The sequence below is a fragment of the Bufo gargarizans genome, chromosome 4 (genome assembly GCF_014858855.1).
Source record: "Bufo gargarizans isolate SCDJY-AF-19 chromosome 4, ASM1485885v1, whole genome shotgun sequence".
Taxonomy (NCBI): Eukaryota; Metazoa; Chordata; class Amphibia; order Anura; family Bufonidae; genus Bufo; species Bufo gargarizans.
This window is the reverse complement of record NC_058083.1, coordinates 526,448,249-526,472,903: the sequence shown is the minus strand read 5'-3', so window position 1 is coordinate 526,472,903 and position 24,655 is coordinate 526,448,249. Positions and strand designations below refer to the sequence as shown.

The window sequence follows — 24,655 nt, the reverse complement described above, 5'->3', positions numbered from 1 at the left end:
ATACCAACATTCAGTGTACAAATAATACTAACACATACTTGTGCACTGTATGTTGGTATTATTTGTGACCTATGTGTTAGTATTATTTGTACACTGTATGTTGTATTATTTGTACACTGTATACTAGTATTAGTGCACAAATAATACCAACATACAGTGTACAAATAATACCAAAACACAGTGCACAAATAATACTAGCACACAAAGCACAAATAACACCAATAGACAGTGTATAAATAACACCAGCATACAGTGCACAAATAACACTGCACTAATACCACTACACAGTATACAAGTAATACCAACACACAGTGCAGACATATTGCCAAAATACAGTGTACAAATAATATCATTGACCAGTGACCAAATATTACCAACAAACATTGAACAAATAATACAAACATACAGCGACCAAGTAACACCAACATGCCTGATGAAGGGACATGAGTGGTCTTGAAAAGTTGTAGTTTTCTCACCATCTTTTCAGTTAGCCATTGAAAGGTGTCCACTATAAGGAAGCTTATTTTTCTACACTTTCTTATAACATACTGTGACCCGGAGCTCCTGACATTAAGGCATTGAACAATAGTTATCTACAATGTCTAAATAGTACTGCTAAACAATAAAAAAAATGTCTTAAAACCCCCATACAGTGCACAAATAATACTGTAATGCAATGACCCGATAGAATGTAATAATAGTGATCCACAATGTGGAAATAATGCTGCTATACAGTTAGGACTCGTGGTGGTCACAAGCCTCACAGGCTCCGCCATCATCTGTGTTCAGCAGGAAAGCCTGATGGACGCTTTGTGACTGCAGAGGTGACATATCCCTGAGGCTGACCTGACCCTACAATATACAGTATAAGTACAGTGTCACACACAGGCACTATGACATTTTTGTAATTAGGACATTTTATGTCTGATAACCCAGAAGATCTGGGCCCTATTCAGAGCTCAAAGGTGTCAGATATTGTAAATGAGGGGACTCCTCTAAATTAAAGGAAAACAAGTAATAGCCGTATATTTTATGTCAGCGTTCTCATTTACGCAATTGCGCTTCCTTATACTCCTACAAGACTGTTCTGTAGTTCACAACTGTTGATAATCCGCCACATATCATGTCCTATGGGAATAAAGTTATTGTCTCGCATATTTTTCTGGAGAAAAGAGAAGATGACACCTAAAGGCTGAAAGTGCGCTTAGAATATGATAGCAGACACTCACGACACAGATCACCCTCGTCCTCCCGTTCTTCACAGTCAGGGATGAAATTGCAGACCTGAGACAGTTTAATTTCCATCCCACTTCGACAGTGAAAAGATCCGTCCAGAGTCATTTTAACTCCAGGAGGGTTCCCTGCCGAGAGAAAAGAAGTAAAATGAATCACAAGATAACATTGTACAAAAAAGGTGTGATAGCACTATGAGATAGCAATGCCGATCAGGACAAGACCTGAATGGGCTGTAATGAAAGATACATTATGACTGAACATTCCCAGAAACGTTGAAGACACAACATAAAACTACTATAATACTGCCTCCTATGTACAAGAATATAACTACTATAATACTGCCTCCTATGTACAAGAATATAACTACTATAATACTGCCTCCTATGTACAAGAATATATCTACTATAATACTGCTCCTATGTACAAGAATATAACTACTATAATACTGCCTCCTATGTACAAGACTATAACTACTATAATACCGCTCCTATGTACAAGACTATAACTACTATAATACTGCTCCTATGTACAAGAATATAACTACTATAATACTGCCTCCTATGTACAAGAATATAACTACTATAATACTGCCTCCTATGTACAAGACTATAACTACTATAATACTGACTCCTATGTACAAGAATATAACTACAATAATACTGCCTCCTATGTACAAGAATATAACTACTATAATACTCCTCCTAAGTACAAGAATATAACTACTATAATACTGCCTCCTATGTACAAGAATATAACTACTATAATACTGCCTCCTATGTACAAGACTATAACTACTATAATACTGCCTCCTATGTACAAGACTATAACTACTATAATACTGCCTCCAATGTACAAGAATATAACTACTATAATACTGCCTCCTATGTACAAGAATATAACTACTATAATACTGCCTCCTATGTACAAGAATAACTACTATAATACTGCTCCTATGTACAAGAATATAACTACTATAATACTGCTCCTAGGTACAAGAATAACTACTATAATACTGCTTCTATGTACAAGAATATAACAACTATAATACTGCTCCTATGTACAAGAATATAACTACTATAATACTGCTCCTATGTACAAGAATATAACTACTATAATACTGCTCCTATGTACAAGAATATAACTACTATAATACTGCCTCCTATGTACAAGATTATAACTACTATAATACTGCTCCTATGTACAAGAATATAACTACTATAATACTGCTCCTATGTACAAGAATATAACTACTATAATACTGCCTCCTATGTACAAGATTATAACTACTATAATACTGCTCCTATGTACAAGAATATAACTACTATAATACTGCTCCTATGTACAAGAATATAACTACTATAATACTGCCTCCTATGTACAAGAATATAACTACTATAATACTGCCTCCTATGTACAAGAATATAACTACTTTAATGCTGCTCCTATGTACAAGAATATAACTACTATAACACTGCCTCCTATGTACAATAATATAACTACTATAATACTGCTCCTATGTACAAGACTATAACTACTATAATACTCCTCCTATGTACAAGAATATAACTACTATAATACTGCTCCTATGTACAAGAATATAACTACTATAATTCTGCCTCCTATGTACAAGAATATAACTACTATAATACTGCCCCTATGTACAAGAATATAACTACTATAATACTGCCCCTATGTACAAGAATATAACTACTATAATACTGCCCCTATGTACAGGAATATAACTACTATAATACTGCTCCTATGTACAAGAATATAACTACTATAATACTGCTCCTATGTACAGGAGTATAACTACTATAATACTGCTCCTATGTACAAGAATATAACTACTATAATACTGCCTCCTATGTACAGGAATATAACTACTATAATACTGCTCCTATGTACAAGAATATAACTACTATAATACTGTTCCTATGTACAAGAATATAACTACTATAATACTCCTCCTATGTACAAGAATATAACTACTATAATACTGCCTCCTATGTACAAGAATATAACTACTATAATACTGCCTCCTATGTACAAGAATATAACTACTATAATACTGCCCCTATGTACAAGAATATAACTACTATAATACTGCCTCCTATGTACAAGAATATAACTACTATAATACTGCCTCCTATGTACAAGAATATAACTACTATAATACTGCCCCCTGGCTGGGAATATGTGATGTAACGTTTTCCTCACTGCTCAGATCTTCTGGGGTTAATCTCTGTTTATTACGGACATAAAATATCCATTTCATAAATTAAAGTGAGTGAATATATTAATTTGCGGGGTATAAATGTGATTACGCCGCGGCGTCCGCTCCGCTTCTCTTGGCCTCTCCATCTTGTTCTTGGTCACTGATATAATTAGTTGGGTATTGGAGGTTTTGTTGTCCGCGATGCCAGCTGGTAATGAATGAGCTGTAATTATGTAACACTCCACTCTCTGCGCTGATATATAGCGATGCAATACCGCGGGCAGCGCAGTGAGTGACGCTCAGGTCACTGCTTTACATCGCCACTTTGTTGTTCTCTTCACATTGTATATTTATTAATCAGAAAAGACACAAAAAAAACTGAGAATGTGAAGGGAACGTCTGTAATATGATTTTTAACCCCATAATGCGCAGAATACAGTAAATATACCTACAGTCATGTGAAAAAATTAGGACACCCTTTGAAAGCATGTGGTTTTTTGTAACATTTTTAATAAAAGGTTATTTCATCTCCGTTTCAACAATACAGAGAGATTAAAGTAATCCAACTAAACAAAGAAAACTGAAGAAAAGTCTTTTCAAGATCTTCTGTAAATGTCATTCTGCAAAAATGCCTATTCTAACTGAGGAAAAAGATAGGACACCCTCACATGTATTCCCTCTTAAATTGGCTCAGATCTCACACAGGTATATCACACCAGGTGCACATAATTAGTAGATCGTTACTCTGCATGTTGAATGAGGCTTGCCCTATTTAAACCTCAGACATTTAGTTTGGTGTGCTCCTGACTGTTGAAGTGAGAGTGAGCACCATGGTGAGAGCAAAAGAGCTGTCAGAGGACTTCAGAAAAAAGATTGTAGCAGCCTATGAGTCTGGGAAGGGATTTAAAAAGATCTCAAAAGATTTTGAAATCAGCCATTCCACTGTCCGGAAGATAGTCTACAAGTGGAGGGCTTTCAAAACAACTGCCAACATGCCCAGGACTGGTCGCCCCAGCAAGTTCACCCCAAGAGCAGACCGCAAGATGCTAAAAGAGGTCTCCAAAAACCCTAAAGTGTCATCTCGAGAACTACAGCAGGCTCTGGCTACTGTTGATGTAGAAGTACATGCCTCTACAATCAGAAAGAGACTGTACAAGTTTAACTTGCATGGGAGGTGTGCAAGGAGGAAACCTTTGCTTTCCAAGAGAAACATCGAGGCCAGACTGACATTTGCCAGCGATAAAGTTGACAAAGACCAGGACTTCTGGAATAATGTTCTTTGGACAGATGAGTCCAAAATTGAATTATTTGGACACAACAGCAGAGGACATGTTTGGCGTAAACCAAACACAGCATTCCAAGAAAAGAACCTCATACCAACTGTGAAGCATGGAGGTGGAAGTGTCATGGTTTGGGGCTGCTTTGCTGCAGCAGGACCTGGTCAGCTCACCATCATAGAATCCACGATGAATTCTACTGTGTATCAGAAGGTGCTTGAAGAACATGTGAGACCATCAGTTAGAAAATTAAAGCTGAAGCGGAACTGGACCATGCAACATGACAATGACCCAAAACATACTAGTAAATCAACCAAAGATTGGCTGAAAAAGAAGAAATGGAGAGTCCTGGAATGGCCAAGTCAAAGTCCAGATTTGAATCCCATTGAGATGCTGTGGGGTGACTTGAAAAGGGCTGTACGTGCAAGAAACCCCTCAAACATCTCACAGCTGAAAAAGTTCTGCATTGAGGAGTGGGGTAAAATTTCCTCAGACCGATGTCGAAGACTGGTAGATGGCTACAAGAACCGTCTCACTGCAGTTATTTCAGCCAAAGGAGGTAACACTCGCTATTAGGGGCAAGGGTGTCCTATCTTTTTCCTCAGTTAGAATAGGCATTTTTGTAGAATGACATTTACAGAAGATCTTGAAAAGACTTTTCTTCAGTTTTCTTTGTTTAGTCGGATTACTTTAATCTCTCTGTATTGTTGAAACGGAGATGAAATAACCTTTTATTAAAAATGTTACAAAAAACCACATGCTTTCAAAGGGTGTCCTAATTTTTTCACATGACTGTAGTTGTGATTGCACAGGAGGTAGGTTTGTTCAATCATTGCAGGAATCTGACAATTCCAATCCCGTCCATTTAATACCACATCGTCCAGTGGCATACCTTCGATGGAGGCAAAACACGCAACTGCTATGCGGCCCGAAGGGGAGAGGGGCCTGGCGCTGAACTCTTCCTTCTTTCTCTTCCCAACAAGAAAATACTGCATTTTCAGGCAGCTACCACTAGTGGGAGCTCAATGTAAAGAGATTTTTACAGCTTCCATTCCAGTAAATGGCAACTGTATACATTTCTATACACTGAGCTCCCCCTAGTGGTGGCCGCAGTCAGGCTGATCTATGATTTATCTACTTATGCCAGTTGTCTGGTGTAAATACATTGAGAAATTCGATGTTCAGGATGAGCTCAATATTTATGAGGCACCTAATCCACTTTTTACGACATAGAAGTTGGATAAATTGGGAGAGGTGGTGGGCGGCATTTATTTTAGTACACTTTTTTTAATTGAAATTTCCTCTGCTTAATTAAAAAAACTGTTCAATCAGTGCTTTTTCATAATACAATTTTTATCTTTTGCTGTGCTTGCATCTCCACATAATGCTTAGCGGGAAAAGACACAAGCAATCCAGTCTCCTTTCCAAAAGAAAAAGTGTCTCATACAAGGATCTGGCTCATTCTGGGTAGCCACGCTTTAACAGAGCTACAGAAGGAAACTTTGCTTGGCTGCTGAGAGGCCTTGGTTGGGCTACTAGTGCTTCTTATGAGGGAACGAGGACCATCATAACCCTGTCTACATTCCCATGGGTTTCTGGGAAAATTATATGAAAATTAGGACATCTTACATCTGCCGGCATCAGATAGGCTTAGATAAACTAATTTGAATATCTTTCCTGCAATACTCCGCACATGCACTATGCGTACTAGGTGCTCTCCATAATGAGAACGAGTACTCCCTAGACCTGTGATGGCTAACCTCCGGCACTCCAGCTGTGGTAAAACTACAACTCCCAAGATGCACACTTGCTTGGCTGTTCTCAGAACTCCCTAGAAATGAATGGGACATGCTGGGAGTTGTAGTTTTACCACAGCTGGAGTGGCGGAGGTTAGCCATCACTACCCTAGACCCTAGACCATGCATATACATTGCTGAGAAACTCAGAGGAGCGCTCTCTCTTAGGCCTCTTTCACGCGGCCGTTGGGGTTCCTTTCTGCAATTTGCAGTCTCTAATGCACGGGCGGCGGCCAGGACGGATCCAGACACATTCAACTTGAATGGGTCTGTGATCCGTCCGTTCCACAAAAAGATAGAACAAGTTCTATTTTTTTGCGGTACTGAAGCATGGATCCGTGGGGTTCCGTTCCGTGCCGTGCTTCCGTTCCGTGCTTCCATTCCGCACCGCATCTCCAGATTTGTGGACCCATTCAATGCGGAATGCACACGGCCAGTGCCCCGTGTATTGCGGAACCGCCATATGCGGCCCTCAATATGGCCGCGTGAAAGAGGCCTTACTGAGTAGCTGTGATGAGGCTGCAGAATTCACCGGATCATGACGGCCTCTTCAAACAGCTGATCGTGGCGCTAAGAGTTGAACCCCCACCCATCAGATATTGATGACGTCTCCATTGTTGATGGCTGATGCTGTGACAGAGGTTGCCAGCGCCCTCTATCACTTTCATGCCACGGTTGCTATTTGCTGTGACATCTAAGGGGCGCGTTCACATGTTGGATTTTCTGCACAAATTTCGGTGCCTTTTCCTCTCCGAAATCTGCATGGAATCCATCAATAAGAATATGCCCCATAGGTAAAAAGAACCATTGACATGCTCCTTTTTGGCGTGGTTTTCAGGCAGAGACTACGATGGGCGACCACCTACAGATTCCCTCCTTTAAATGGGGCTACATATTTGAAAATGTGATTTTTGCCATGGATTCTGGGTTAGAAGGTGCCTAAAAGGGTTAATTGGTCAAGCTCTAAGGGGTTAAATGACCCGGCTGTCTGTGCAGGGTGTCCACTGTATTTTACAGCTGTCTCCATACAGAATGGGTTAATGACAATTTGCCAGACAATGTATCAAACTGGTGTTTACATTCCAGAGAAACTGATACTCTTATGCATTGTGCAGGGGGGCGGAGCCAGGCACTGTTCTGCCTTGTTTGGAGTTCTTTGCTCCGCCCCCTGCACTAGATGTAATACAATGTATCACTTTTTGGCCTGGAATGTTTCCTTTAAGCCTCCTGTTTATTACAAAATGTCCATGAAAGTGACTCATCCTTTTAACTTTTCCTTTCGGGCCCCTTGGGGAGGAGGCATAGCCCAGGCAATAATTGCACAGTTTGCCTTAAAGGGTTTCTGTCATGAGAAAAATGAGTATTAACCTGGCTGATATTAGCGATGTGCTAATGTCAGCTGAACATAACTATATTGGTCCCATGTCACTATTTGCCGCCGTTATTTAGAAAAATGAACTTTTATAATATGCATGAGCCTCTAGGAGCCGGGGGGGGGGGGGGGGGGGGGGGGCGTTGCACCTGCTCCTAGAGGCTCCGTTCACTTACCCCCTATCCACGCCCTTCTACACTGATTGACAGGGCCAGGCTGAATACGTCGGCGTGAGGAAGCCGGCTGCCGGCGAACATCCTTCCCTCACTGCGCCTGCGCCGAATACTGAACGGGACGGCGCAGCCGCGAGATCAGGTGCAATTCCGCCCCCAACTCCTAGAGACTCATTTGCATATTATAAAAGTTAGTTTTTCTAAATAACGGCGGCACATAGTGACCTGGGACCAATATAGTTATGTTCAGCTGACATTAGCACATCGCTAATATCAGCCAGGTTAATACTCATTTTTCTCATGACAGAAACCCTTTAAGGCAAACTGTGCAATTATTGCCTGGGCTATGCCTCCTCCCCAAGGGGCCCGAAAGGAAAAGTTAAAAGGATGAGTCACTTTCATGGACATTTTGTAATAAACAGGAGGCTTAAAGGAAACATTCCAGGCCAAAAAGTGATACATTGTATTACATCTAGTGCAAGGGGCGGAGCAAAGAACTCCAAACAAGGCAGAACAGTGCCTGGCTCCGCCCCCCTGCATAATGCATAACAGTCAGTGTTGAGCAAGTCTTCACAGTTATGTAAACAGAAGACAGAGGAGCGTTGCTAAGGCTCAAAATGGGCCACTTTACAGTTATTTTTCTAATAGAAATGTACAATTTCAGTAATTAAAGTATATTACAAAAAAGGTCAGCATCACTGCCCCTACACATTACAAAAATAAAAAACAGAACGACAGTTACACTTTAATATTGCCGTCTATTCCCACTTGGGGGGCAGATGAAGCCCCTTATTCATATTAACGCGTATGATTTCTGGTGACCTCTGCGCATTTCCAGGACAGGAGGAGACGGCGGAGACGAGGCGCTGACTGTTTACCAGCATCTCCCTGTAATTACCATCGATTCCTCCACGCTGGATCTCCTTGTGCCGTCGGCTTAATAAACAATGCAATAACAATCCTTCAATGTTCATGTATCTTTATTATCTGCTTGGGCCAATTTACTAATTATAAGCAACGTTGTATCCGAGAGAACGCGTCCCTTGTTAATGGCGAAATATAATTAGAGCAGGAAAATGCGCAGTAACTCGCTTCCTTACAATAAAAGCCTGCTATTATTAAGCAATATTTAACAATTAACGTGGGCAGCGAATTGCGACAGAAGCACGAAAACGCAATAATACACAAGTAATGGTGAATAATACCTTGTTGTTCACGGCACTCTGGAGCATTGAAGGAAGGAGGAAAGTACGTAGCAAACTTGTGAAGGCGGGGGCCGATCGCGTCCGGTATTTTGTGCTATGGTCGGAGGGTACTGCGTCTCATTGAAGAGATGCAATGGTGTACAGAGATTTATTTTACAGGCAGTGCTCCATGGGAAAAAAATATGCAAATCAGCTGTGGGAAAGGAAACTTATTTCTAAATACCCAAGTATGGAAACCTGGGTTAGAGGCAGGGGCAGACTGGGAACTTAAAGTGGCCCCAGGAAAAAAAACAAAAGTGTCCTCACGTTGTAGACAGATCCAAATTGACAGAAGACTGGGTGATACAAGTAGGCAGGGACAACATAAGTAGGCGGGGCCTGCAGTACAAAATCCCGCCCCCGCAGAACCAAATAGCGTGCAGCACAAAATAACGCCTCTGCAGATCAAATACCACAGTGCAGCACAAAATACTGCCCCACCAGAACCAAATAGCACAGTCCAGCACAAAATACTGCACCACCAGAACCAAATAGCACAGTCCAGCACAAAATACTGCTGCCTGAGGAGGACGGTTATACAAGTTCAGTAGGGCACCTGTGCATGCCAGGTAGGTGCAGACATACCTGATGCTCGTAGAATTATTTAATGCTTAAAGCATTTGATCATTATGTACGTGGCAGGAGGCTGTGAGGAGTGCTCAGGTGACCCCCTGGGGATCGGACCACTGGAAAATTTTCCTGTAGGATCTGTGGTCAGTCCACCCCTAGTTAAAGAGGAAGTCTTCTGAAGCCAAACCCTGGACATATAACGTATTAGAGCACAAGAACCTGATCTCCTGCCCGAAACCCCAACAAGCATTGTCTCCCAGTGTGGAGGACCGAAGCCGACCGTGTAATACGATGCCAATCATTTAAATGGCAGCCATGTCATAATACATAGCTTGGCGCTGGCTGTGGCTTGGACCCAAGGTCATCACCATTTCTGAGGTCCACATACTGACAGATGTCTCTCTGGGAATCCTCATCTATTAGTAGAGAGCAGCTACAAAGTCTCACTCTCTGGAGGATCTAAGACATCCACTCATGTATAGACAGCTATTCAAGTGAGAATGTGTAATGCTTCATTTCTCCTGTGAAGGTCCTGGGGGGAAATCCAGCACTTGCTGCCTAGTTCACTCATAGAATACAGCTGATCGCCCCACCAGCAGAATAACTAGCTTATAGTCACCGGCCTCTTCCAACACCATAATGGTTTGTAAAGGAAACATATCTGGTTCAGTTGTTTACATACTGAGTAAGAAATAAAACTGCTATCTTCCCCCACTGCCCCATACACATGCATGCTTGGCTTGGCTGTGTGGTCATGTGCTGTGAATGTGGAGGGAGGAGAAAGCTGCTCCCAGATACTTTAGTTTTCCCAAAACTATCGGATTGTGCAGGTTGAATTCCAACTACCTGCTCCTAAAACTGACATAAACCGTTACTGCACCACTAGATGGTCACTAGTCTTACTGAAATTGCCTTTTTGTTAAAAAAAGCTTCTCCGTCACCACTAGGGGGAGCTCACTGTACACAGATTCAACAGTTACATTTGTATGTTGAGTCTAGTTTCAACTTACGATGGGTCAGAAAAGTCCAGTGTATGCTGAAAATATTGTATCCTGAGGCCATTGTATATTGAGGGATCACTGTACAGCTACCACTAAGAGGCGCTCACTGCATACAGATTATACAGTCACCACTCGAGGGAGCTCACTACATACAGATTATACAGTCACCACTAGAGGGAGCTCACTACATACAGATCAAACAGCCACCACTAGAGGGAGCTCACTAAATACAGATTATACAACCACCACTAGAGGGAGCTCACTACATACAGATTATACAGCCACCACTAGAGGGAGCTCACTACATGCAGATTATACAGCCACCACTAGAGGGAACTCACTACATACAGATTATACAGTCACCACTAGAGGGAGCTCACTACATACAGATTATGTAGTCACCACTAGAGGGAGCTTACTACATACAGATTATATAGTCACCAATAGGGGGAGCTCACTACATACAGATTATACAGCCACCACGAGAGGGAGCTCACTACATACAGATTATACAGCCACCACTAGAGGGAGCTCACTACATACAGATCAAACAGCCACCACTAGAGGGAGCTCACTAAATACAGATTATACAGCCACCACTAGAGGGAGCTCACTAAATACAGATTATACAGCCACCACTAGAGGGAGCTCACTACATACAGATTATACAGCCACCACTAGAGGGAGCTCACTACATGCAGATTATACAGCCACCACTAGAGGGAACTCACTACATACAGATTATACAGTCACCACTAGAGGGAGCTCACTACATACAGATTATGTAGTCACCACTAGAGGGAGCTTACTACATACAGATTATATAGTCACCAATAGGGGGAGCTCACTACATACAGATTATACAGCCACCACGAGAGGGAGCTCACTACATACAGATTATACAGCCACCACGAGAGGGAGCTTACTACTTACAGATTATACAGCCACCACTAGAGGGCGCTCACTACATACAGAATATACAGCCACCACTAGGGTGAGATGTATACAGGTACCACTAGGGTGGGCTCACTATATACAGATTTATACCACTACCACTAAGGGGTGCTCACTACATACAGATTATACAGTCACCACTAGAGGGAGCTCACTACATACAGATTATACAGCCACCACTAGGGGGAGTTCACTACATACAGATTATACAGCCACCACTAGAGGGAGCTCACTACATACAGATTATACAGCCATCACTAGAGGGAGCTCACTACATACAGATTATACAGCCATCACTAGGGGGAGCTCACTACATACAGATTATACAGCCATCACTAGGGGGAGCTCACTACATACAGATTATACAGCCATCACTAGGGGGAGCTCACTACATACAGATTATACAGCCATCACTAGAGGGAGCTCACTTCATACAGATTATACAATCACCACTAGAGGGAGCTCACTACATACAGATTATACAGCCATCACTAGGGGGAAAAAATATGCAAATCAGCTGTGGGAAAGGAAACTTATTTCTAAATACCCAAGTATGGAAACCTGGGTTAGAGGCAGGGGCAGACTGGGAACTTAAAGTGGCCCCAGGAAAAAAAACAAAAGTGTCCTCACGTTGTAGACAGATCCAAATTGACAGAAGGCTGGGTGATACAAGTAGGCAGGGACCACATAAGTAGGCGGGTCCTGCAGTACTGTAGTGCAGCACAAAATCCCGCCCCCGCAGAACCAAATAGCGTGCAGCACAAATCAACGCCTCTGCAGATCAAATACCACAGTGCAGCACAAAATACTGCCCCACCAGAACCAAATAGCACAGTCCAGCACAAAATACTGCTGCCTGAGGACGGTTATACAAGTTCAGTAGGGCACCTGTGCATGCCAGGTAGGTGCAGACATACCTGATGCTCATAGAATTATTTAATGCTTAAAGCATTTGATCATTATGTACATGGCAGGAGGCTGTGAGGAGTGGGGATCGGACCACTGGAAAATTTTCCTGTAGGATCTGTGGTCAGTCCACCCCTAGTTAAAGAGGAAGTCTTCTGAAGCCAACCCCTGGACATATAACGTATTAGAGTCCAAGAACCTGATCTCCTGCCCGAAACCCCAACAAGCATTGTCTCCCAGTGTGGAGGACCGAAGCCAACCGTGTAATACGATGCCAATCATTTAAATGGCAGCCATGTCATAATACATAGCTTGGCGCTGGCTGTGGCTTGGACCCAAGGTCATCACCATTTCTGAGGTCCACATACTGACAGATGTCTCTCTGGGAATCCTCATCTATTAGTAGAGAGCAGCTACAAAGTCTCACTCTCTGGAGGATCTAAGACATCTACTCACTGTATAGACAGCTATTCAAGTGAGACTGTGTAATGCTTCATTTCTCCTGTGAAGGTCCTGGGGGGAAATCCAGCACTTGCTGCCTAGTTCACTCATAGAATACAGCTGATCGCCCCACCAGCAGAATAACTAGCTTATAGTCACCGGCCTCTTCCAACACCATAATGGTTTGTAAAGGAAACATATCTGGTTCAGTTGTTTACATACTGAGTAAGAAATAAAACTGCTATCTTCCCCCACTGCCCCATACACATGCATGCTTGGCTTGGCTGTGTGGTCATGTGCTGTGAATGTGGAGGGAGGAGAAAGCTGCTCCCAGATACTTTAGTTTTCCCAAAACTATCGGATTGTGCAGGTTGAAATCCAACTACCTGCTCCTAAAACTGACATAAACCGTTACTGCACCACTAGATGGTCACTAGTCTTACTGAAATTGCCTTTTTGTTAAAAAAGCTTCTCCGTCACCACTAGGGGGAGCTCACTGTGCACAGATTCAACAGTTACATTTGTATGTTGAGTCTAGTTTCAACTTACGATGGGTCAGAAAAGACCAGTGCATGCTGAAAATATTGTATCCTGAGGCCATTGTATATTGAGGGATCACTGTACAGCTACCACTAAGAGGCGCTCACTGCATACAGATTATACAGTCACCACTCGAGGGAGCTCACTACATACAGATTATACAGCCACCACTAGAGGGAGCTCACTACATACAGATTATACAGCCACCACTAGAGGGAGCTCACTACATACAGATTATACAGCCACCACTAGAGGGAGCTCACTACATACAGATTATACAGCCATCACTAGGGGGAGCTCACTACATACAGATTATACAGCCACCACTAGAGGGAGCTCACTACATACAGATTATACAGCCACCACTAGAGGGAGCTCACTACATACAGATTATACAGCCACCACTAGAGGGAGCTCACTACATACAGATTATACAGCCACCACTAGAGGGAGCTCACTACATACAGATTATACAGCCACCACTAGAGGGAGCTCACTACATACTGATTATAAAGCCACCACTAGGGGGAGCTCACTACATACAGATTATATAGTCACCACTAGGGGGAGCTCACTACTTACAGATTATACAGCCACCACTAGAGGGAGCTCACTACATACAGATTATACAGCCACCACTAGAGGAAGCTCACTACATACAGATTATACAGCCACCACTAGAGGGAGCTCACTACATACAGATTATACAGCCACCACTAGAGGGAGCTCACTACATACAGATTATACAGCCACCACTAGAGGGAGCTCCCTACATACAGATTATAAAGCCACCACTAGGGGGAGCTCACTACATACAGATTATATAGTCACCACTAGGGGGAGCTCACTACTTACAGATTATACAGCCACCACTAGAGGGAGTTCACTACATACAGATTATACAGTCACCACTAGAGGGAGCTCACTACATACAGATTATACAGCCATCACTAGAGGGAGCTCACTTCATACAGATTATACAGTCACCACTAGAGGGAGCTCACTACATACAGATTATACAGCCATCACTAGGGGGTGCTCACTACATACATATTTATACATACATTAGTAGGGGGAGCTGACGGCATACAAATTTTTACAGCCAACACCAGGGGGAATACATTTCTATAGCCTTCACTAGGAGGAGCTCACTGCCTACATATTTAAGCATCTACCACTAGGGGGTGCTAACTACATACAGATTTATTCAGACACTAGTAGGGGAGCTCATTGCATATACAACTATACAGCTAGGGTGAGATCTCTACCTACAGATTTATATGGCCACCAATAGGGAGAGCCCACTGCATACAGATTTATACAGCTCCCATTGCGTTTGCTACTAGCTGTATACATTTATATGCTGTGAGCTCCCCCTAGTGGTGGCTGCTGCAATTCAGAATTATATCATACAAGTCAGACTAGAGAATCTGAGGCCTAAAAAAGGCAGACATTAACTTAATTGTTAGCATATTGTTTAGGCAAAAAGGAAATGTTTGTGGTAGGTTTGGGACTTTGGGACAGGATGGTGGCAGATATGATATCGGATGGGCAGGACATGGCCTTGTGTTGTGTTTGGTTGGGGGTAACTGGCAGAATTCTGGAGAGGGATCCCCACGGATTCGGCTGTGTACTAACAGCCCCCGCTCACTTCCTTTTGATCGTGATCACACGCCGGGGCTGACACGACGCCACAGACTCTCGCTCTGTCTCCTTTCATCATCAGTAAAATGCCTAGAAGGGTGCCGATCCTCCCACCCATGGGAGACGCTCACATTTTCATTTTTAATGCCGGACTCCTAGAAACCCCTTTTTTTTATGTAATTTCTCTTTATTTTTCTCCAGTTTTCAGTCCTTTGATGTAATAAGCGAATAGGAGAAAAATAAAATCAGCAGAGACCTGGGGCGGGGGGAGGATTGGCGTGTGGTCTGACGGAGCTCTGCATGGTATGTATGTCACGTATATACCCTTCTGGTATAGGAGAGCGCCCTTCTAGGTGGGGGGGGGGGGCACAAGGGTGCAGATAGTAGGGGACAGCACAGTATTTAGCACCTTACTACTATATGATGCCATATCTATATGTGATAGGCCTCATGCACACAACAGTATTTTTTTGCGGTCCGCAAAAAGGGGTTCCGTGATCCGTGTCCGTTTTTGTTTCCGTGTGTCTCCCTTTATTTTTGGAGGATCACCAGACATGAAGGAAAGTAAAAAAAATCGAAGTCAAGTTTGCCTTGCAAATGATAGGAAAAAAACTTACGCGGATGACAATCTTGTGTGCCTCCGTGTTTTTTTACGGACCCATTGACTTGAATGGGTCCGCGAACCGTTGTCCGTGAAAAAAATAGGACAGGTCATATTTTTTTTACGAACTGGAAACACGGATCACGGACGCGGATGACAAACGGTGCATTAGCCGAGTTTTCCACGGACCCATTGAAAGTCAATGGGTCCGCAGAAAATGACGGAAAATGGAACAACGGACACGGGATACAACAACGGTCGTGTGCATGAGGCCTTACTGTGAGGATCCTGTACCCCCCACGATGGAATCCTCACTATGCAAACTCACATAAGATCAGCACATCATGCTCCTAAAATACTCTGTTCTGCTGGGAGCCCTGCTCCTTCTACTATGCCAGTACCAGTTTGTGACACAAGGTCAGCACACTCCTCTCCTCAAAATCCTCTGTGCTGCTGTGGACCCTGCTCCTTCCACTATGTAACTCTCCGCCTGTGACCTCCCACAAGATCTGCACACTCCTCTCCTGAAGTACTCTGTGCTGCTGTGAAAGTCTGCTCCTTCCACTATGTAACTCTCAGCCTGTGGCCTCCCACAAGATCCGCACACTCATCTCCTGAAGTACTCTGTGCTGCTGGGGACCCTGCTCCTTCCACTATAACTCTTAGCCTGTGACCTCCCAGAAGATCAGCAGACGCCTCTCCTGAAGTACTCTGTGCTGCTGGGGACTCCGCTCTTATTAATTCCCAGTCTCCAGATTGTCTTTGTTCCCCTTTTCTGCACCCCGGTCCTATTGAGGCATCACACAGCTAAATGTGCCTCGTGCCTCATTCATACTGCGCTCCATAGGTCACAGCTTAGTATATGGGACTTTGCCCAGTGGATTGTCAGCTCTTTGGATCAGAACAGCTTCCTTTCCTGATCTTTACTGACGGTTTGGTCATTGGCAGACAGTAAATCCGCCGGGGGGGGGGGGGGGGGGGGGGCGATCAATGCCTCGCCCTTTGTGGCGCTTGTCTGTGGCTCGTAGTCGCAGCTGGCGCTGTGTAAATAAGGGTCGTGATGGCGGTGAGATTGGCGGGGAGCCCCCGTGTGATAAGAGCGCTCCCTATTCATCGCCGGCGCCCGCGCTATTTGTGTTCTGCCCCATACAAAACAATAGAACTGTCACAGCGGCGAAACTTAAAGGATAAAATTCACGACCTGTTACCAGACTGTGCGGCCTCGTAAAGTTAAGCCTTGGCAAGACATCACGAGGGAGGAGAACGAGCCCTCGATGGTGGTTTACGGACCCGGATTTAGATGCAGGGATTGTCTTGGCCGACGCTTATTGTTTCTTTTCGTAGCGAGGAATGTCAGGTTGCAGCATTGTATGCAATTGACGGGAGATGTCGAATTAGGGACGGGGGGATTTACTTCCTTAATTAGATTTCATTCTGTAGAAGAGAAAGAATGTGTTTGTTCAGGAGGCGAGGAGAGCGGTGAGTGACGCGCTATACTCACCTCTCCCTGGCCCTGACTGCCCACATGGTCAGAAAGTAGTGTCCGCCCTATGACCTGACATTGTACACAGTGCAGAGCGGGCCCAGAGAAGACCAGGGAGAGGACGCTGGACCTGCAGAGTAGTGGCAGAGCAGGAGAGGTAAGTGCATTTATTAATTATGGGTCTGATCTGAGGTGTGCTATTGGGGGGGGGGGGGACATGGAGGTCTGATGAGGGTCTGATCTGAGGTCTGATATGGAAGTGTAACAGGGAGGTCTGATGAGGGTCTGATCTGAGATCTGATATGGGGGGATCTAACAGAGGTCCGATGAGGGTCTGATCTGAGGTGTGCTATGGGGGTGGGTGGGGGGGTTAACATGGAGGTCTGATGAGGGTCTGATCTGAGGTCTGATATGGGGGGATCTAACAGAGGTCTGATGAGGGTCTGATCTGAGGTGTGCTATGGGGGGGGGGACATGGAGGTCTGATGAGGGTCTGATCTGAGGTGTGCTATGGGGGTGGGTGGGGGGGGGGTTATCAGGAGGTCTGATGAGGGTCTGATCTGAGGTCTGATATGGGGGGATCTAACAGAGGTCTGATGAGGGTCTGATCTGAGGCCTGATATGGGGGGATCTAACAGAGGTCTGATGAGGGTCTGATCTGAGGTGTGCTATGGGGGTGGGTGGGGGGGGGGGGTTAACATGGAGGTCTGATGAGGGTCTGATCTGAGGTCTGATATGGAAGTGTAACAGGGAGGTCTGATGATGGTCTGATCTGAGGTCTGATGAGGGTCTGATCTGAGGTGTGCTATGGGGGTGGGTGGGGGGGTTAACATGGAGGTCTGATGAGGGTCTGATCTGAGGTGTGCTATGGGGGGGGGGGTTAACATGGAGGTCTGCTGAGGGTCTGATCTGAGGTCTGATATGGAAGTGTAACAGGGAGGTCTGATGATGGTCTGATCTGAGGTCTGATGAGGGTCTGATCTGAGGTGTGCTATGGGGGGGTTAACATGGAGGTCTGATGAGGGTCTGATCTGAGGTCTGATGAGGGTCTGATCTGAGGTGTTCTATGGGGGGGGGTTAACATGGAGGTCTGATGAGGGTCTGATCTGAGGTCTGATATGGAAGTGTAACAGGGAGGTCTGATGAGGGTCTGATCTGAGGTCTGATGAGGGTCTGATCTGAGGTGTGCTATGGGGGTGGGTGGGGGGTTAACATGGAGGTCTGATGAGGGTCTGATCTGAGGTTTAATATGGGGGTCTGATCGGATATGGGATTCTGATCTGAAAGGTAAGGGCGTATGTATGGGGGTATTTTTTGTACTGGCGCACATAAGTGTGTATTTTTGTACTGGAGCACATTATAAGTGGGTCTTTTTGTTCTGGCACACGTTACGAGGAGAACTGTTGCTACTGGGAGCTACAGTATGGGGAACATGATTAATTTACTAGTATGGGCACAATGGGACATTATTACTATTGGAGGCACTGTTAACACTATGCGTTCTGGCAAATAATTATTACTATTGGTTGAACTTTGGGGGGGCCCTGGCACAGTATCAGCTTAGCACAATTATTTCTGGGGGACATCATGTTTATGGCACTATTAGGGTGAGAGATTCTGTTTCCTGGGCGCAGTTATTTTTTTAGGGCACTGTGTGCCAATAATTATTGAATAGGGCACTATCTGTGCGGTACTAGTATTTTCAGGGGGACCTGGGAGCACAATGGGCACAGTATTGGGGGTGGTAGGATAAGGTGTTCAGTAGGTGGGAGGATGATGGAAAAGTAGGAAACTAAGGTCTGTCTGTCAAATTCTGCAGAGACGAGAGATGTCAGAAAGAAGTCATCATGGTGGTCTGGTGTGAATGGAGAAGATGAGGAAAGAGAACATCTACACCATAGAAGTCACTGGATGTAAGCGGTATGGGGCGCTGTATTACCCTGTATGTTCTGTAGCGCTGTAATGTTTTCCATGTATGTCTATAACAGTAAGGCTGGAGTAGAACCCCTGCCCCTGGCTACAAATTACTGAGGGAAGGGGGGCCCCCAAGCTCTTGCACCAGGGCCCATGAGCCTTTAGCTACGCCCCCGGCAGCGGGCGCCACTTTCTAGTTTCAGAGCGCCATACATTCAATATGCAAACAATTTTTTCTGCATAATTGAGATGTAAACGAGGAGCCGGCGACATATAAAATGCTAATTTACTCCATTAATATTAATAAACAGGCAGATGTTTCACTTCCAGATAAGCGACTTCGCTCTTCTAGGTTTCGGGCTGAGATTACGTTATCTGATGTTGAAGATGACCTGGAAATCGGAGCCGTTGGCGGGGAGAAGACGTTTCATCCTCTGTTATCTCCTGCATGAAGGGTGACTACCACTAACGGAAGCAATCCAGCGCCGTTAGGGGCTGTCACCAAAGAACCCAAAACGAAGATAAGCCTCACCTTGCTCTTTTTCCCCCTACACGTCTGCGTATGTGTCAGTTGTTACTGTAGTTCTGGCATTACATTCATGAACCCATTTTTTTTACTTTTTGCCCAACTGCTCCTTGCACTGAAAAGTAGGACAACTTCCAATGTAATTAAATATAAAGCGTAATCTCTACAAAGAGGAAAAAATATATATAAAATGCTCGTCCTCACATGTCGGGAGATCCGTATGGGCGGTTTATCTTGTCTTCAGTCAGCAACAGAGAGATGCTGCGAATTCTTAGTGATGATTGAAAGGAGTCTCATGTTTGCTGCTTGCTGTCAGTGAATGAGAACATTCTGGATGTTCAGAGGCTGAAAACCCATCCAAATTGTTCTCACAGTGGAGAACTTGCTACAATTGCATCAGGTCTAGACAATCCTCTGTCAGCGAAACAGACTGATACGATTTACCTTCACTGATACATTGTAACCAAATATCATGAGAGGGGAGGAATCTAACAAAAGCAAATATTGTGAGCGGCACTGCGGTATAATGATGGCGGGGGATTTATCTAGCGGCAGCCTTTTCTGGCGAGTGAACAGCCTGCCGGGCCCGTGCTGCCACTAGTGCACGCGCGCCCCCTGAGGTCCGCTCCGGCCCCGTTGACTACACTGGGGGCAGGCCGAAGATCCGGCGGCAGCGCGGCAAACATGCCAAAAGGCGTGTCGTAGTTTTATTCTGGCTGCCTCTCGGCATGTTTGCCGCGCTGCCGCTGGCCCGCCCCCATTAAAGTCAATGGGGCTAGAGCGGACCTCAGGCGGCGCGCGTTCACCCGCTGGAACAGCCTGCCGCTAGTGTAAAAGTAGCCTTAGTAGTCATGTTTCCTTGGTCCTACAGGTGGATCTGTTCTCGCCCTGCGGTCAGGACTACATTGCGCCGTCCGTCGCCTTGTAGGCGGGACACCTGTGATTTGTGATTCTACCTTACAGCGCCGTTATCTAGAAGATGCCGTGAGGATGTGTGGGGCTCTGCTCATACAATATGGGGGCTGTCAGCGGCGATTATTTAGGACCGTCAGCCCTGGTTAATAATTCATGCGGTGAGGGCTGCCGGATCCGTCTCCTCCGATGAGTTAAGAGGAATTCTAAACTAAACCTAAAGCTGTAACTTACCCCCAAGATGAAGCGCATACAATTATGTCAGCCACATAAATATTCTTCTGTAACGTGATTTACCCAGAAATGTTCCAGTATAGACCCGGAGGACGTGTTCTAGAAATAATCTTTATATTGATGGTGACCGTTCACAGCTGCGGTTCACGGTTTCAGCAGAAGGATCACGGTTTGCACCAGAACATCCTTGAGTGTTGTCTTTTCTCTTGTATTCCGTCTAAGAGCCCCCCTGCAACGCTTAGGTATTCCTCTGGGGGCGCTGTTGGGGTCATAAACTAATATCTGGGGATCCCCATACAAGATCTGGTTGTCCATGCCAGAAAACCCCGCTGCACCAGCAGACTTACTACATAATGAGGTTCTACTTCACCTATGTACATTGTAAGGCTACATGCACACCACCGTATGTGTGTTTTGTGGTCCGCAAATTGCGTATCCGAAAAAATAAATAAATAAATACCCGTATGCCATCCATTTTTTTTTTTGCGGATCCTTTGTAACAATGCCTAAAACGGACAAGAATAGGACTTTTTACGGAACGGACATACTGATGCGGACAGCACGTGGTGTGCTGTCCGCATTTTTTGCGGAGCCATTGAAATGAATGGGTCCGCATCCTATCCGCAAAAAAAACGGAACGGACACGGTAAGCTAACAACGTCCGTGTGCATGTAGCCTAAGTGTAATAAGAATAATACTTTCTTTAACCCTTGCGTGACCATGGGGGTTTTGTGATATATATTTTTTTAAATGTTTTAGTCTTACCGCTAATTTCCTTTTTGCAGCCACATTTTCGCTTTCATTATTACCGTATCTATTACTTTGCCCCTGGACGTGGCTGATAATCATCCAGAGTTTTAATGACTGTAATTGTTGTAGACACAAATGTAGCGAATGTTGACTTGACAATTGACACATTCTATAACCTGCTTTTCAGGGCAACACATTGAATATCAATTTCATGTTTGCTAAAACTAGGGACAGGAATTGGTGGATGGAGGTAATACTTGTGTGCTTGGGTTAAAGGGTTTCTGTCATCAGAAATACCGTTATGTAGCGGACTGACGTGAGCGATGTGCTGATGTCAGCAGTACATAACAGTGCGCTTTATAACTCCCTGCCCGCCGCCGCTCTCTTAAAATAAAGACTTGTATAATCTGCTAATGAGCCTATAGGTGCTATTAGGGCGTTGATTCAGCACCTAGAGGCTCGGTCTACGCACCCTTTGGCACGCCTAGGTCCAGTTGATTGAGTTTCGAGTTCTCCTCAATGTCCCGTAAATCCTGCACCGTCCCTTTTAGTATTCGGAGCAGTGAGTGAAGGACGCGCTCCTGCTGCCGGCTTCCTTCCTTCGGCGCAGTGAGGAAGCCGGCAGCAGGAGCACGTCCGTGCAGGCCCATTCATTTTCAATGGGGCCGGAATGTGCTGTCCGCATCCACATTTGCGGATCCGCAATTCCGCATCTGTGTTTCCGTTTCTGCAAAGAAGATTGCAGACAAGATTAGGCATTTTCTATTATAGTGTCGGTCATGTGTTAGACAGTATATTATAGCGCATTTGTATTGTGCGGCAGTCGTGTGCGGTTCTGCTGCGATACTGAAGGTATATAGAGGGACAAGCGTTATTGGAACAAATAATTATAACTGGTGTGATATACCAGTCGCCCTCCAAAAAACTGATTGAAGCGGGGTGTTATGTACCAATATACTTTCTTTATAGTGCATTTGCACATGTGCGTACGCGGAAATTACATTGCCGATATTTCGCATTGAAAAAAATTATGAATGGAGATCGCAAATTCTAATAATACATCTGGTATGTCACTGTCCATGCTGTGAGCTAACCTCAGTCCAACCAAATAAACTCACAGTCTGAACCTGTGAGCAACCTGTGCGGTTTCCTTGCCCAGGACCTTCAGTGTCTCTCAGAGAGATGTGGCTTCTCCCTCTCACAAAGGCCTCCTGCACACGAACGTGTGCGCCCCGTGGTCGTGCTGCGGCCTGCATTTTGCATGAACACCGTCCGCGGGGCAGCCGCAGTGGATCGCGGACACATTCTCTTTAATGGGTCCGCAATCTGGCCGTTCCGCAAAAAGATAGGACATGTTCTATCATTTTGCGGAACAGAAGTACGGGACGAAACCCCACGGAAGCACTCCGTAGTGCTCCCTTAGGGTTCCATTCCGTGCTTCCGTTCCGCATCTCCGGATTTTCGGACCCATTGAAGTGAATGGGTCCGCACCCGTGATGCGGAATGGCCACAGAACGGCGCCCGTATATTGCTGATCCGCAAATTTCGTCTGCAATACGGCAACTGGGGCGCACACGTTCGTGTGCAGGAGGCCAAAAGCTGAGAGCAAGTGCACTGCCAGCCTGGTTATCTAGCAACTGGCCAGGTGCACCTCATCAGGACGCAGGCTTAGGTTTTAACCCTTTCCTAAATGGCGTTCCTCAGCATATGTTAGGAACCTGGGAGACACATGTACACCCTCAATTACTTCACCATGTGAGACACCACAGTATGTATTTATTTATGTTTTTTTTTTGTACATTTTTATATTTATTACATTACACTTTTGTATTTATTTATTTTTTCACATTTTCATATTCCTTTATTTATTAATTTATGCCATTTTTATATTTATGTATGTATTTATGTATTGCCGGTACATTTTTATATTTATATGTTTATTACATTTTTATATTTATGTATTTATTACATTTTCATATGTATTTATGTATGGTATTTTATTTATTCTTTATATTTCTAGATTTATTTATTAGATTTTTAGATCTATTTATGTATTTACATATTTATTTATTTACTTTGCAGTATGTGTTACCAGGGAGGACACAGTTACTTAGGCTAGTTTCAGTAAACAGCCTGCCAGGTCTTTCTGGTTCCCGGACCCATTAATTATTTTGGGGACTGGTCAGGGCCGCACCGCCAATTAGGTGAGGTGAGGCGATTGCCTCAGGGAGCATGACCCTGGATTCAGGTGGGGGCAGCGGCAGGGCTGTGGGGTAGGGTGAGAGGAGAACAATCGGGGCATCTACTGTGGGCAGTAAATAAGGAATTTTATATTGGCACACATTATGGGAGGGCACTATGGAGACATCAGCTCAACGGGGGGTGGGGGGGACTAAGAAAGGGTGTTTTTTGTACTGGCGAACAGAAGGGGACAATGGCTATACTAGGGGTACTAAGAGGAGGTATTTTTTGTACTGGCACACATTATAAGGGGGCATTTTTTGCAATGACATACACTATAAGGGGTCTTTTTTTACAGGCACACATTTTAAAGTGGAATTTTTTGTACTGACACATAATATAAGGGGGCATTTTTTGCACTGGAACACATTATAAAGGGGTATTTTTTCTATTTGCATACAGTATGAGGGTTTTGTTTGTACTGGCGCACATTGGGGGGGGGGGGGATTTTTCTATTGTCACACATTGTAAAAAGAATTATTACTACTGGGGGGGGGAACATTATGGTGGGCTTTATTACTAATTTAGGACTATGAGGAACATGATTACTTGTATGGGCACTATGGGGGCATTATTACTTCTAGGGAACTATGGGGGCATTATTACTTCTAGGGCACAGTGG

At 44.4% G+C, this 24,655-nt stretch overlaps 1 protein-coding gene across 1 annotated transcript in view; it reads right to left on the bottom strand.

Moving 5' to 3' along the window:
• LOC122935549 (ALK tyrosine kinase receptor-like) overlaps positions 1 to 24,655 on the bottom strand; it is a 326,171-nt gene that overhangs the window by 126,770 nt on the left and 174,746 nt on the right. The window contains exon 4 of the mRNA XM_044291319.1: positions 1,230 to 1,361. Within this exon, the coding sequence (XP_044147254.1) occupies positions 1,230 to 1,361 (132 nt within the window). The remainder of the gene's footprint in view (positions 1 to 1,229; positions 1,362 to 24,655) is intronic.